General features: G+C 38.7%; 2 protein-coding genes across 2 annotated transcripts in view; one reads left to right on the top strand and one right to left on the bottom strand.

Moving 5' to 3' along the window:
* The window catches only part of LOC119657906 (partitioning defective 3 homolog B), a 165,993-nt gene extending 160,792 nt beyond the window's left edge, over positions 1 to 5,201 (bottom strand). Inside the window, exons 1-2 of the mRNA XM_038065070.1 lie at positions 4,218 to 5,201; positions 3,950 to 4,159 (exon numbers count right to left, since the gene is read on the bottom strand). Coding sequence (XP_037920998.1) covers positions 3,950 to 4,069 — 120 coding nt within the window. The 5' untranslated portion in view covers positions 4,070 to 4,159; positions 4,218 to 5,201. The remainder of the gene's footprint in view (positions 1 to 3,949; positions 4,160 to 4,217) is intronic.
* Positions 5,192 to 15,253, top strand: LOC119658102. Its single transcript, XM_038065368.1, has 5 exons — positions 5,192 to 5,273; positions 5,556 to 5,939; positions 5,998 to 6,345; positions 12,875 to 14,854; positions 14,920 to 15,253. Exons 1-5 carry the CDS (start codon positions 5,207 to 5,209, stop codon positions 15,096 to 15,098), a joined length of 2,958 nt encoding a protein of 985 aa, XP_037921296.1. The 5' UTR covers positions 5,192 to 5,206; the 3' UTR covers positions 15,099 to 15,253.
* Positions 15,254 to 16,218: the final 965 nt, after the last annotated feature.

The following is a 16,218-nucleotide window of genomic DNA, read 5'->3' as shown; positions in this document are numbered from 1 at the left end:
ATGGATTTTCCTTTTACGCCCACGACGTTTTTCTTTTTTCGAAGGAATTTAAGGGGACGTGACGGATTCAATTTTTTATGAATAAAAATTTTTATTATTGATTTTGATTTGGGTTAAAATACATTTGAAAATATGTGGTAAGAATATGAAAGTCATATTCGAATTTAAAAATGAGTGACCAGTGTATATAGTGCGGCAGGTAAAAGTCGCATTTTGACCCTCTTACTTCTTGTATCCTGCTTTTCTCTTCAAATGTCTGCTTTATATGGGTATGTTACACATTCTCGTTTTGTTAGCTTATTGTATAAATAGAAAAGAACACTTTGGAAACTGATTTTACCGGTTATGATTCGGACTTCATACTGAAAAATTACTACTGTCAATACTGTAATAATTTTTTAAAACTTTATTAGAAAATTTGCAGCAAACAAAAACCAGCCTAGAAAATTTTATAATTCCTTGTTTTAACTTTAACATTTAAAAAATCAAAAAAATATAAATTTAAACCCATCATATCTTTTTTTCTCAAATTTTGACACATATAATGTACTATTTTTTTTTACAAATAAGCAATCTCTGTTTCACAATGATAAAATTTTGTTACTATAATTTCATCTTAGTTATGGCACTTATTGGCTTGGAAGTGTAAACCATAAAAATAATGAAAAAAACACTGAATTTTTTGCACAATAACAGAGAAATTTACTTTTGTTTGAGGATTCAAGGAGCCCTAAGTCGGCATCCAGTTGATGTCGGGCCAGACCAATTGGAAAGAAACTTTCATCCACATTTGTGGTCCAGGGGCCCCTTCTTTTTTTAGATGAATACCCAAAAATTCAAAAAAGTGCCTGGCGGTTTTGTCCACGGCAGTCTTACTTCTGCCCTGGGAGCAGTGTGACCGAAAGTGGCTACAGGTGGTAATAATCGCAAACACGACATGAGTGCGAATTATGAAGTCTGAAAAATTAAAAGACGATTGTATTCTAATTATTTTAATTCATTTTTTTATGAAAAAACATGTTAAACAATAGGAGAGTTTTTTCCTGAAATTAAGTATCGTTTTTAATGGCATTCTGGTTGATATCTCTGTAACATGCCTTATTCTAGAAATGACTCCAAGGGATTTACGATGTCCTTTTAAACCATTTTTTTCAAATACCTCCACAGAAATTGGTCCAGTAGGTCTAGCGGCCTATAATTATTCCTCCACCGTTTACGATATTTGTGGTTAAGAAACGATGAAACGTTCATGAAATTATGTGGAAATGTCTTATCATGGTGAAGCCACATTCTGCTCCTCCTGTTAAGTGGCACATTTTCTAATAAATAAAATATGTTTAGTGAAGTTGCAATTTGCTCTTGTACTCAACCGCAAAAATGTACTCCGCTCTGGCTTCAAATGGTATTAATAAACTTTATGTTTTATTGTTGAGATTGCTTATGAATTATGCTTGTTTCAAATTACGATGATTTTAGTAAGTTAGTAACATTTTCCGAGAAAAATGCATGTGATAGACAGACAGAATAAACCGATCTTAATGAGGTTTTGTTTTACGCAAACCCTTAAAAAGAATATCCCTGGACGGAATTACTATCAACAAACAAGCTTAAGAATCTACAAACGATTCAAAGAAATTCATCCAAGCAATAGTAATATAAAATATATGCATTTTTCTTCTGAAGAAGGTAAAACACTGAAAAAAGGGACACTTAGAGCACCCCCCCCCCCCGTATTGCATATATTTTCCATTATTATCAACTAATAAAGAAAACTATCTTCAAAATCAAATCTTTTACTTAAAACGTTAGCTAACTAACTACCTCTTAATTCAAACCACTAAAGAATGGTTTTAGAAATATTTCAACCCTGAAATAGGGCACTACACAAGTGCAGAGTGAAGAATTTAAAGTTCTTTTAATTCTCGATAATACGCCTGGACATCTGGTTTTGGAGCACACAAATGTTCAATTTTGTTTTCTGCCGCCTAATACTATATCTTTAATAGAATCCTTAGACCAAGGAGTAATCGCTATGCTTAAAACATAATACATAAGACGTTCATTCCAGAACCTGCTAGACAAACCAGATAATAATGAGGGATGTTATGATATGAAACGTTCACGCTAAAAGCTTCAGACACTTTGGTACGCAGCTGTAGTACAATCCCGAAATGAGCCAGCATGGAGAGCGCTCATGCTGCTTCACTCCGAGTACTCGCACGCCCCCAACCATGTGTTTCGAGTAATAGCTGTTGTTTGTGTATAGGTTTTTATGCAATTCTTGCATATTAATGAATCGCGGTTTTTTATTGCTACGAAGATTGATGTCTGAAATTTACTCAATTATGAACTTTTGCCGATTCTAATAAACACAAAATTCAAATAATAGTTGAGTTGAGGATAGGGAAAGTGGCCTGTTTTTGTTCCGATACTGAACAGGTTGGTCACTAGTTGGCTCCAAGCCGATTCTAACCTTCTTTAGGATAGACTTCTCCTGGCTTAATGCCGAAGACTTTATTAGGAAAGGCGTAGTAAATCCAGTTGGCCGTAAGCCTGTTGCGCTTTCGTCCAGTGAACCTCGTGTGCTTATCAGCCGGGAGTTCTAGGACATTTCATAGTTAGATTTTGGCCCACTGTAGATTGTACAAATCTATACGCAATCAAAAGGTTACATAATAGAAAAGATTAATAAAGAACTATCTATAATATACGAGGTTCTTCTTTTAATTTGGTCTAGGAGCAGTACGGGGTAAAACTCAGACGAGGCTGGGGACTACCCGTACAAGTATATAAGCTAGAGAAGCTAGCGAAACCATAAATATACTTCTATACTTTGGGAAAGAGGTCCCAATGTGTATATTGGCGGTATATAACATTAACAGGGGTTAAAAGTCATTGACATATACAAAAAATTCAATTATGAAGTGCATTAACCCAGTTTGGCTAGCGTTAGCTGAATAGAAGCCATGAACCTTGAATTCTTGTTGGAAAAATTGTGTGTGTCAAAACCAAAGACTCTGTCACCCATAATAACGCCGAATTTGCCAACATTATTACATTGGCACGAATAATTGGTGGGGATGGATTCGATGATCTATCATCCGCAGATCTAGACAAATTATTAGTAAATAGTAGCTTGAGTGAAAATGAAATTGTAGACTTCACCCTTGAGGTTTATCATGAAAGAGAACATAGCAATAATGACCAAGAGGATCTTCCTGTTTTAAATGCAACTCTAATTAAAGAAGGTATTAACACTGCATTATTTTGAACAACATGATCCTGATAAGGAACGAACTACGAAGTTTCAACGTGAACTGAAATTGGTAATGGCATCTTATAAGAAACTTTATAATAGATTATCACGAAATCAAACGCAATTAGCTGAATTATCAACAATGGAAGATGAAATGATGAACAAAAAAATTCAAGCGATAGCAGTGATATTGCAGTTATACGCAAATGTTTGTTGTCCGAAAGTGACGATGAATAAAATGTTGTTGTGTTTAGTAGTTTTAATTTTTTATATTAATAAATTGATATTTTCTGTAATCCAATTCACATTTTTTATTCTTTTGTTTTATAATATATTTAATGTGAATTCTAATATGAACGTTTTAATAATGTTTATTGTTCTTTACTATTTTAGGTCCGGAATCATTCTACTATTTTTCCATTTAGTTAACATCGTTTTTACACGGTTTTTTTGGGAACGTATCTATCGTGTAAAAAGAGAATTAGGTGTACTCTCGAGCCTAAACCTGAACACGTGCAGAAAAGGATCTTACTAAAGAAAGTACATAACACTCTATACACAACAGGTGTCCTTAGATCAAGTGCTTCTTTCATTGGTTCAGAAACATATGCCTCGCATATGGCGCAAGACAAGCCAACTATTCTCATTGCGAAGAATATCCTAATACCAAAAGATTCCACACTATGCACTCACCTTTCCAGCTGCCTTTTTATATCTCCGAATGGCCTCGTTGATTAGATCGCGCACGAGAAGTTCGCCGTTGCCGCAGGGAACAACCACACGAACAGCACCAAAACACACAGTAACCTTCATTATTTCCTTTCTTTTTAGCCGTTAAATTTGAATTTCTCAAAAAATGGAAAACAGAAAATAACACTTTTTGTTTAATCCACTGGCATGATACTGGAAAATACGAGGACCATTGAACATTCCCCGGTTTTGTGAGGACACATTTAATTACTTTCGAGGAGCTTCAAACACTATACTCATTAGCAGGTAACATCAGGGTTAATATTGACAATGGAAGATGTAACCATTGTGAAATCATGCAAATTTGACACTTCACCTGACACTCGAGCTGAATACGCATGGCAGTTGCAGCTTCCAATTCTGACACGAATGGTAGCAGCAGGATTCTGGCACAAATTAATACTACGAATTCGGAGAACCATTAACATTTATCGACAGAACATTTGCAAATTAGACAAATATCAACCAGGCATGCTCGATTTGTTTACAGAATAGTCGTTGTCATGGCAACGCCGCAATTTTCGATTACACAGCGCAAAATGCACGTCGAGCTCACTCACACTTGCATCACACGGAACATCTTGCCCGTGGTCCTTTGCTCGATATTTTTATTCAAGTTGGCGTGGTCCTGTTCAACCCTCCAGTATTCGAGGAACGTCCGCTTGTGGTATTCCCGCAGCTTTCGCTGGAGTCTTATTGATGCACTGTGGGGACTACAGCCGTTTAAATTATGGGAACGAGCTTCAACCGTGCTAGTTTCGATATTCTAGACGAGCAAGGATATATTTTGGTGTTGAATGAACGTTACCAACCGGGTAAGACACGAGAGATTGCTGCCCGCTTCAAATTGCAGAAGATAACTTTTAGGAGACACCATTAACCGTCAGATCACCTCCACTGCTAAGGGAGATCGCGGGGAGCCGCGGACGCGATCGTCTTCAGTGAACTTGACAAACAGGTAGAATCACAAACTGCACCACTCCAAGCAGCCTCTTTTTACTGGCGCTGGGGCCACCCGACACTCAGCGCAACGGAATTAGCAAATTCACTTCATTCACTCGATTCGGAACATTTTCCACGGAGTACGTCAAGTTATCCGCCCTTTCGCCGGTTATTTAAAAACACAAAATTAATGCATCGCGGAGCCTGCCCCGCACACTCAACCATTCGAATCGTTACACACTCAAGTACTAAAAGTATATGCGAGAGTCAACCACCGACCGCTTGGCGCGGATTCTTCCTGAGAATTCCACACACCTGAGTGGATGTGAGTAATTGTTGTGCCAAGTGTTCACCTACGCGAAGCGAGAGTGCGCTTCAGTTGCAGTTTAAACTCAAACCGCACTCATGAATAGTTTCGCGTATCTTGCCAAGAAATGAATACATTCGCTCCACTACAAGCAACCCCCTTAGTATATATTAGGTTTGAAGCTGATAAATTATCAACAAATTTCCCAAAATTTTAGATCAACTCAGATTTTTTCACGGTTCAAAACGGGTTGATTCGATCCTAAGCAGCAATTTGGCTTGACATGGCAATACTTTACAGGTATAGAGTTGACATTAGCGAACTGTCACGGCAGACATAACCTCAATACGTCAGAAGCATTTGGGATCTGGTCGTTGGCTCTTCGATCTGCAAGGATGGTTAGCGGAGGATTTGTTGAAGAAGATTTAGATGCTAGACTTGATACAACAATCCCTGAATCAGATGAGGGATCCGACAAAGAAGGAAAGTCATCCCCCGTACAAGATCAAGGTGCAACAAACGGAGCTCCTCCATCCTCAGACATCAAGCGAACTAAAAAACGGAAAAAGGGTATTGTTTACGTATCTAATATCCCAAAGCATATGAATGTCACGAGGCTCCGAGAATACCTAAGTCCATACGGCGATATCGGGAGGGTGTATCTTCAACCAGAAAAGCTCCCAGGTAAATTCATGAAATACCGACCGCAACATATTTTTCTGCAATTTCTCGTATTTTGCAGGTGGCGACAAAACTAAAAAGAAGAAAAAACGGTTACATTTTACCGAAGGCTGGGTTGAATTTGAGAGTAAACGGGTGGCGAAGAAAGTCGCTGAAATGCTTAACAATACACAGATTGGGACACGGAAGCGATCACAGTTTTACGATTCATTGTGGAGTTTAAAGTATCTGCCGCGCTTCAAATGGATTCATCTGAGTGAACGGCTGAGGTACGAGCAGGCTGTACATAAGCAACGACTCCTGAATGAAGTGTCACAAGCTAGAAAGGAAGCTAACTTCTTCCAGAACAATTTGGACAAAAGTGAATTAGTTAAAAAGAAAAATAAGAAATTAAAAAAGATTGCGGAAAGTTGAATATAGGATTTATTATTGAAATTTGTTTTTAATTCTTCACCTTAGTTTTTTTATATGGATTGATTGCATTTTTACTGGAATAGTACAATTAAATAGAGAATAGTGTGTCCTCGTCCCTGTACATTTACTTGCAGTTCCAAAGCCTCCCTTGCCTATCTCGCTAAGTTAGATCGGTCTTCTTGGTGGTAGGTACACACGTTAAATGTGCACGCCAAGCCCCACAGCTGAATTTGTAGAGTGGGCATTCGTAGTCGACTCCCAGCATGGAGTTCTTGTTTAGAAGCCAATACATACTTTTTGTTCTCAGCTACATTTGCATTGCCTTCCTCTCAATATGTTTTCTCCACGTTAGTCGTCTATCTAGATGCAAATTGAGGTACTTTACATCATTCTGCTGAGGGGCCGTTAAACCATTGATTGAGACCTTAGTGCAATTTTGCCGGTTCATGATGAAAGGGTGAGATGACAGCACTTGGTTTCGTTTACGCGAATTTTCCATTTTTTCAATTCATCTTAGGTGGATTTGTAAGTTTTTTTGATGCAATCTGCAAATTGGTGTGGATATTTAAAATTACAGTATCATCTGGAAATGTTGAATATTAGCTTATGATCTGGTGGTAGATTCAAGGTAAAGTATCCGTCCAAGGACACTGCCTTGGGAGATTCCAGCGTGAAGCTTTTCACCCGGAATTTGCGCCCCAAGAGAAAAGATTTCAAAATTCCATGAAAATATTATATACTGGATCAGCGTCTTTCAGTTTTTAAATTAAATTTAAATTATTTACGCCGCATCCAAAAAGACTACTGAGCAATACCTTCTACTCTCCAGTGCAGTCCTTATCTCAGAGACCATCCTACGAGCTTGTTCGATTGCTTCTCCCGAAAGCCAAACTGTTGCTGAATAATTACTTTGTTTTCCACTTGATGTGGGGATATTTTTGAAAGTAGTAATTTTTCAAACAACTTTGAGAGCAAGGGTCGCAGACTTTTAGGACTGTAGCATGCAACCTGTGGGCTATCGTTGTGGGAGGTTGTAGTTCAAATCTTATTAGTAGCAGAGGGATTTTTTATCGTGACTGGATGTCGCATACCAGTCGACTCAACTGCGAATAAGTACCTGAATCGAATCAGGGTAATAATCTCCGGCGAGCGCAATGCTGACCACATTGGCTTCTACAGTGTACTGTAGTGCACCGTTAAAGTCTTGAATGGAATGCTTTAGCACACCTTTAAGGCCTTGATCCACGACGGATTGTTGCGTCTACGATTATTATTTTCGTCCCCACATTCTCGCATTTAGGAATCATTGTAACTCCTGAAACATTCCAAGTCTTAGGAATATAGGGTAGGCATAAGAATTGCGTTGAATATATGGGTCACGTGAGTGACTGTGATACCTGGAAGTTCCTTCAACATTTTTCCCGTAATTAGGTCATATCCTTGAGCTTTTGTTAAATACACTTGCTCTTTGAAGACTTGAGCAACTTATTTCGCTCTAAATGAGAAACATGGATATTTTTGGAAGCCTTGACTACATCTCCGGCAAGTGGGGGAGAAATAAATACCTTTTGCAGGTGTTTTGTAAATACCGCTTCTTTTTCGTTTCACTTCTTGCCCAGCTGCCGTCCGCTGATCTCAGTGGCGATTCACATTGAGCAAGTTTTTTGAATTTTCTTGTAGCTTTCCACAGGGAAAAATCAGGTGATAAACCTTGTAAGTAACTTCGCAACTAATGGAGCGATCGACATGCTCTGGCCAATTGTTTTTTTATGGTCTGGATATTTGCGAGCGTGCCATTCTCTTCTCGACTTCCGTTTTGCTTGAACCAATTGCAGTATGCTATGCGGTGTACTGTTTTTTGGAAGCTTGGCCGTACATAGGCGTGAGGTACAGAGCTATGTTGCTACGGTCATTATTTCATTGGATTTCAACAATTCTTTGTCTATTTCACCTCTGGTTTCCAAGGGAGTGTTGATGTGCAGATGAGTGCTTATATACTTACGAAAATTCAATCAGTTCGTTGATTTGGTTGTTAATTTCGTTTTTGAATAGATTGTTATAGGAGGTATGTTCGCAGAGTTATAATGACGAGCGAGTGGTCTGAAAAAAGCTCACCGCATGGCTATCTCGTTATTAACTCTTACTAAAATCAATCAGGGATTTTTCGTCGATCTGTTGACCAGTAAATGTACTGTCCAGATGAGACGATGTTAAGTCTAGTGTCTTGGATTCGCACGTCCAAAAACAATCTTGCCTTGGGAGTGATCACTCTGGATCCCCAATGAGTGTGCTAACATTAAAATCCCCACGGGCTAAGAATCTGCTTCTCCGTGTGTTAATTCTTCGAATAGCTGCGAAGGGAGGAAAAGGTTTAGCATTGAGGAAAAGGCCCATATTCTTGGTTTGCGGGAATGGGGTGAAAGCAGTAGAGAATTAGTCCCCAGTGCAAAAAAGAAAAGGAGACAAATTTAACACCCAAAAAGTTGTACGTAATATAATGGTGTGGGGATGCGTAACATCCAAAGGAATTGGTCATTTCTCGTTTCTAATGGGTGGTGCCAACGCAGAGAAGTACAAAAAGTTATTGAAAATTGCGTTGTTCGCACGGTAGAAGCACTACATGAGGTAGTGTTTCAGGACGATTCTGCCCCGTATCATAGAGCTGGTACCATAAGTAAGTAAGTTATCTATTTTATCCCAATACGGTTCTTATTCACAGGTAACATTTTGGGAGCAGGAGCTTGGCATATAGTCGCTGCCATTGCCAGAAAATAGTCTAGACTTAAACCCCATAGAAAACTTATGAGTGTTTAAAAAGCGGCTACTGTAATAAAGATCGATAAGGGACAAAGCAAATCTAGAAAAAAACTTTAGAAACGAGAAGGTTTGATGAAAATCTGGACAATTTTACTGAAAATTTATACCAATCGATGCCCGCACGAAATGGAGAGGTGATCAAGACGAAGGGGGGTCATAAGAATTAACAAAGACCCTCAAAACTTCAATTTTTCTTCGCATGCAATCACATGAAGCACAATTTTATTCTCCAGCTTCATGATAACCCCCGCCTAAAATCACCAACGACTCCCCTTTGCTCTCCCACTAGGGATTATATCACAGGAGTTATCTCACTTTAGGTAAGTCCTCTTTCTTCTATACGTGGCGCTATGTAACCACGCTTCCCTGGTCTCATTTAATTTCATAGTGGCTTCTAGCAGTTTACCCTGGATAGATTCGATCATCGAGTTGATCGGATTCCAATCCTCCTGGCTTGTTAGTATTCTTCGAAAACCTTGGTTTTCCTGTCGGGACTTTCTTCTTCCACAAACCTCCGATAGTGTAACAATACATGCTCTGTGTGGTTCAGAATATTATCGCGATGGGGTGAGTCAGATGAAATGCTTATAACTGAATTCTCCATGCTTTCTCTTCAGCCACTCTTCGACCTTTTTGGGTGGTCCCATTGCTGTTGCTATCTATTTATTGATCCTTTTTTTGGCTTGGGATAAAGGAAAGTTGGACATGGCGTTACATATGAATATTTTCCATTTCTCGTCCCAAGATGTTAATCATTCTCAAGACGACGGATTCTCTCAGGGCTGCTCTGTAAATCACACTCAGTTTACGTGTCGTTAGCCAAATTAAGCCTGCATTAACACGTTACCTGCAAGCACTGTATAGTTGATTGAAGTAGTGGGAAAAAAATTATTTAAATTAAGGAGCTATTGTTAAAAACTACCCAGCAAAAAAATTAAGAAACATTAGGATGATGATCATATATGATATCTAGGTCTCAAAATACTTTCATACCAAAATCTGCTGAGATAAAGCAAATAATAATAGTCTATTATTATATTTTGAAAGTTTACTGGAAATAGTAATAATACACATATACATGGGCATGTCATCTGAGCACGCCGACTGTAGTGGTTTAACGCAATATCCCAGATATATTTTTTGTACCGCAGGATTTGCGCTAGTGGATATGTTGCTACCTGCGGCAGGTAAAGTACATCAGTATCAAAAATGTGTAATGTGTCCCCAGGCTAGGAACACGCATAGAAAATGTTATGCCGGTTCCGCGTCCTCATTACAGAATGAAAGTATCATCTTATAGAATTCCTATTCTAAACATATCTCCAGATAGTCAATGAAGGCCAGTCAAACTGCTCACAACACTTTTGCAAGTCTGCTTGCTTTTTGACAGGATAAACTTTGCAGTATGTTTGTTTGGTTCTGACCGGAGAAGTTTGGTGTGTCTAGCAGCATTAAGGCTCCACCAACTGCCATTATGGGAAGCTTGATGCCAGTTTTCGACAGCAGTATCAGCCAATGCTACTGACACTCCAATTGTTGGTTCCGGTCCGGGCATGGCGAAAATTGACCCCTCTTTGGTAGCATTCGAGATTTCATTTACTTCTACACCAGTGACCAGGCACCCAGAACAGTTTTACCCTATTGAATCTAGAAATAGAGTTCAAATGTTTTCTATATTCCTGAGCGATTTTTGCTGCTGGCCTATTGCTGCAGATTGCGATGCCTCTCCCCCTTAACCACTGAATAACTCAGGTTGGTTTTACATTTCAGCCTGAAGGCCCACTGTCCCAAGGAAAAAGTCGAGGCAAAGGTCTGCCTGTATAGCTCATAAGCTGTGAGAGCTCTTTTTATCCTTGCGCTATATGTTTGTTCTAAAGATGTTTCTTATATTAATTAGAATAACTGCGAGATATTTCATTTCTTCGGAGAGTTGAAGGGTTATTTCTCTATCTATGGAAGGCACAGCAGTTTCTATTTTTTTGTAAAAACACCATGATGGTTTTATTTGGATTTATTCAAAGTCAGTGCCTGAGGTACCAACTATCAAGTGAATCAGACTAAAATCATCATCTGCATACGTTTGAGTGTGTTTTTAGGCACCTAGGGAACTGTACTTTTTGCAAAGGAGTTCATTGAACATTGCCCAATCCATTTTCCTAGGATTCCGTCTTTGTATCGCAATCTGCTTGTTTGGAATAGTCAAATCAAATTATAAATAATTGTGGTCTAACATTGAGATTATGTTTAGTACTCACCAGTCTGTAATCAACTCTTTTCTCGAATCAACATTTTTTCAACTGGTAAGAAGTACAACTAAATTTCTGTTGAACCGAGCGGACTGAAATTTTTACACATTATTGAATGTATCAGTAATTCTAGTCCGAACCATGATTATGTTGTGTATTTTTGTTAATCATTTCTTGTTTTTATTCCAGATTTTCTATGATGGTTTTTTGATAGTTTTTCTGTACAACTCCGCCATTCTCATGTTTAGTAAAATAAAGTTATAATGGTGGTTCCGTCAATAGAGAGATAGCTTGGAGGAAGCTACTGATCTATAAATTTTAGGCTAGACTACAAATAGCAGACAATATCTAATCTCTTAACTACAAATGATTATAAAATTCGTTAATAATTTTGTATCACAAATCAAGGCTGAAAAGAGTTGAGTTCAAGGCCACCATATTCGTAGATCCCTCAGTTCTTGCGTCATGGAGGACACAAAGAATCATGGGGTAAGTAACCAGATACGACGTTTCCCTTCTTGCCATCTATCTGATATTGTAAAATGAATGTAACTAGGTCCTGGGATCAGAATTGTTTCAGCATGGTTGCATCTAACAATTTTGATGTCAGGGTGCAGGCTGTCAGTCTTGAGGATCTCTCATCGAAAAAGATTTTAGTCTCTTTTACTGATTTAATACTCAAGATTTTGTTAAACCGAACTTCTAGCTCTTGTACCTGAAGAGCAGTCATGCACCTAAGGATAGCCTAATGTGAAAACCCCCGTTATCTGAAAATACTGCGCCTCGTGTGGGTGTCACCTGGGTGTCAAATTTTAATAAGAAATTCGACTAATGCAGTATCACCACTACATAGCTCGTCAACTAAGATAATTTCGCCTCAACAACCTTTTTGGCAGTTGGTTACGATGCGCCTGCTCATATAAACACTAAATTTCGTAGGACAAACCTATAACCAAGACTACGGCATTGAACACAGGACTAATCCTTTTATTCACAGTTTCGAGATACGAGTGCTGAAGGGAGGATTCCGTTCCGCAAGAAATTTCGTCTGAAGCTGCTGAATCAATCTAGCTGCCTGAGTTTCATTGTATTACCTTTTCTCTTCTTTTGAAGTCGTAAAGGAACAGGATGACAGGACGGACATCCCACAGTTTGGAAGCAACTTATGAGCAGAACACACTGGTTGGCCTCTATGTTGTAGTCTACTGATCACAACTTTAGCCCTTTGCCGAAACGTTACTGTATTCCTTCCATCACCTGAAATTGATGGAATCAAGGCCCTTGTATAGATTTTTCTGTTTTTTTCCACATGGCATTATTTTGAGACTCTAAGGAAATTGTTCTAAACAAATAATTAACGTTCAGACGAATTTAAAAATAGTTTTCAACTTTAATTTGATCACAATTGATTTTGTGGAAGTCATTAATAAAATAGAGAAACTGTTTGAATTTTGGTTGTAGTCACCTTTTTAAAAGGTGTATTCATATGTCATCGACTAATTGCTTGTTTCCTATATCATAAAGTGCACGAAAACACAAAAATTCCCCGTCCAGAAATTCCAGAAAGTATGAGTTCTTGCAGATACCAGCAAATTCCAGAAGCAAGCCCTTGTCAGGGCCCACTTCGCAGATCACAAGTTTTCTATAATCTAAACGAAGTTGAGTCAGAGACTTTAGTTTTCAAAAACCTATCGGATTCCAGGTTAAGCCGTCTGCTCTCGAGTAGCAAGTTTCTTTGTTTTGATGCTGTTGATAACCATCTGAAATTACCACCGAAGGCGGCAGCGCTGATGAAAAATAATATAGCAAATCAGTCCATCAAGCGTACACCAAGCCCTTTGTTGTTGGATTATTGTAGGGATATTCTTGATAGTTACGAAGTCTCCGTGAAAGCAATTATCAGTGAAGATGAGGCACTTCTCGAACGGGAAGATGTGGAGCTGTTGGCACGAATCGTGGAATCAAATGACCGGCACCACTATCTCGATGAAAGAGATTGCGCTTTGCTTGAACAAGTTTTGCAAATGAACCTTGAAGTACACATTAAAAACAATGATGCCTTTTCAGAAAAAAGCTTGAATGGAAGTGAAATTGAAAATAAATCAGAAATGATATTCATTGAAAATCTGCTACTAGAGGAAATTTGGGAGAATGAGGAAGTAGTGGCACCACAGGCAGTTAGTGATGAGGATGGAATCATTGCCGCGTTTCATGATCCCACACAGCAGAGCACCTCATATGCAAGCTGTATTCCGGTTAGAAAAATGAAATCATTAATTTTGTTACATGATTTCAGTCGTCGTTCAATTTCATGCAATACTTCAGCACAGTCCTCCAAAAAAGGTTCAACGGAAGCTCTTACAAACGTTGGATCTACCTCAGGATTTGGGGTATCTAGCGAAAACAATTGCCAAACAGAAGTTACGAAAGAAAAGGCAGACGTCATTGGAGCTAAGAAATCGAAAGTGCGCGGGGGGATATTGGAGAAAAATTCGCATTCGCAAACTTCACAGACAGTGGATCGTTCTGATAGTATTAGTTTTGGTGGTATTTCTGACCTGAGTGTAGTAAGTGGGGGAGCAATGTTGGTTCCCCCTCCATCGATGATGAGCTTCGCTAAGGAACAACCAACAACATTCGAAGAAGCTGATTCAATCGAAATTCCGTCCAGTACCCAATCTAAGTCCAATATTGGTGATGAGAATCTGTACACTGACCAAGCATTGAAAAAAATGGAAGAAAAGTTATTACAAGCGATCAACGTCAAATTGAATAGCAAGCCCAGCCTGCCAATGACGCTTTCAGTTAAGACAATCAACTATTTCGAAGTTCGCCGGATACAATTCGAGTTCTATGTTTTCAATATTGAATATCCGATACATAGTATTTGCGTATATCACACCTCAGTAGCTGAAGGACTCTGCCAAGAGTTTGAATTCAAGCACCTCACATTCGAAGAGCTAGCCCAGATCGGGTTGTTTTATAAAGTCGAACAGAATGACGAGGAGACATGCATAAAACCAATGGATGTCGGAGAAATTACTTCAAATCCCGGAAGTTTGTTGACGATGGTGAGACCCACAAATACCATGCTTTCCGAAAAATTGGTCAATAAAATTCGGAACTTCTATGATTCTGAGAAATATTCTGAAATATTTGAAGATGCTTTTGAATTGGATTTGCATTCAGCTAGGTCCGAAAGCGATTTAGAGGCTTTACTATACACAACGAAGTCTTTCGGACCAAGGGTTAAAGGGAAAGACCAAGAAAAAATATCACAGTCATTGGCATGTAAGGATTCTTCTGACGTCGGAATCTCGGGTGAAGTCGGTGTTTTGTATGATAACAGCCACTATGATCCTCAAATATCCAGCAGGTCAAGGAAATCAGGAATCAGTCATGTAGCCAGTAATAATGAGGTAGAAGACGAGTTCATTTCTGGTAAAATATTGTATTAATCTTAAGTGCAAAATGAAGTGTTTTTTCACATTTTTTGGTATCCGCAGGACACGATCTTTTACTTGATTATTTTATTAAATTTGATCCCTCAACTTTAAAGGATCTGTTAACGTATATGAGCCAGTGTAGCGGAGAAGTTGTGGAAATGAAGGAAAATAACGAACATGTTTCAAAACAAGAATCATCGACCTCATTCCGTTCAATAGCATCGGATATATGTGGATAAAAAATCGCATTAAAGGTGAATTAATCGCAGTTAAGTTATGCCTGATAAAGCAGGTTGAATCATTGATTTTCTAGGATCAAAGTTATTTTGTAGCTATGAAAATTGCAAGAGAATTGATATTGATCTTGTACGATTTTATATATAATTCACTAAAAAGAAATAAACAGCAATAAAATCTAGGGATCATTAATTAATTGATCAATCCTTCTTCTTTTTCACCACTTCTAGCATGTACGGTCCATAATCACACACAAAATCATAACAAACAGATGTAATATCTATATTCCAGACTTTCAACACTCGTCAAACTTCGTAGGAGGTTCAATTGGCTTTAAATGATTGTCCGTCTTAGGTCACAGCATCGATGGAACTATCAAGGAGGGGCCTGTGAGCGTATTAGATACCCAGGACATTGTTTCCTGAACGAAATGAGATGACAGCTTTCTCTACAAATTAGAGGACGTTTTAAGGAAAAACGAATCCCTTGAGGGCACAGCACTTGGTCTCTAAGTGACAATCATAACCATTAACTGCGCTACAATCGGTACCCGGTCTAGGCTTGTCTTAGTAAGGAACCGCAGAGCTTTACACCGAGGGCTCCACCAATTCGACATCGCAAAAAGCTGTCTAGCGTCATGGCATACGCCATCGTTCCATCTCAGGCAGATTCCGCCAAACCCTGGATCATCCTTACCTATAGTGAATTAAGTGACCCGCCAATTGTGATCTATTAAGCCGGATTTTATGTACAACCATAAGGTCGTGTTAATGCTCATAAATTTCGTCATTATATACGACGAAATACGGAATTGTTCGTTCCACTACAAGGCCTAAAATTCATCGAAGGATTCTTCTGCCGAATGTGACTGAGAGTTAGCAATTTTTCTTGCTAAAAATCAAAATGCCTTCTTCTTTCTCGTTAGCCTTTGTCTGGTTCACAAGCAGGGTCGGCTCGTCGTGATCGGTTAGACCATTTTATTTTACTAAAAACATGATCTGGATTGAATCGTAATGCCTTCAAATCACCATCCAGCGCATCAAGCCATCGTTGTTTTGGTCGGCCTTTTGGTCGCTTACTATCAACTTCGATATTCAGACCAATCTTGGCAAGTGAATTCTC

Source organism: Hermetia illucens, chromosome 5 (assembly GCF_905115235.1).
Source record: "Hermetia illucens chromosome 5, iHerIll2.2.curated.20191125, whole genome shotgun sequence".
Taxonomy (NCBI): Eukaryota; Metazoa; Arthropoda; class Insecta; order Diptera; family Stratiomyidae; genus Hermetia; species Hermetia illucens.
Note: the sequence above shows the minus strand (reverse complement) of the source record. Positions and strands in the feature narration are given on the sequence as shown.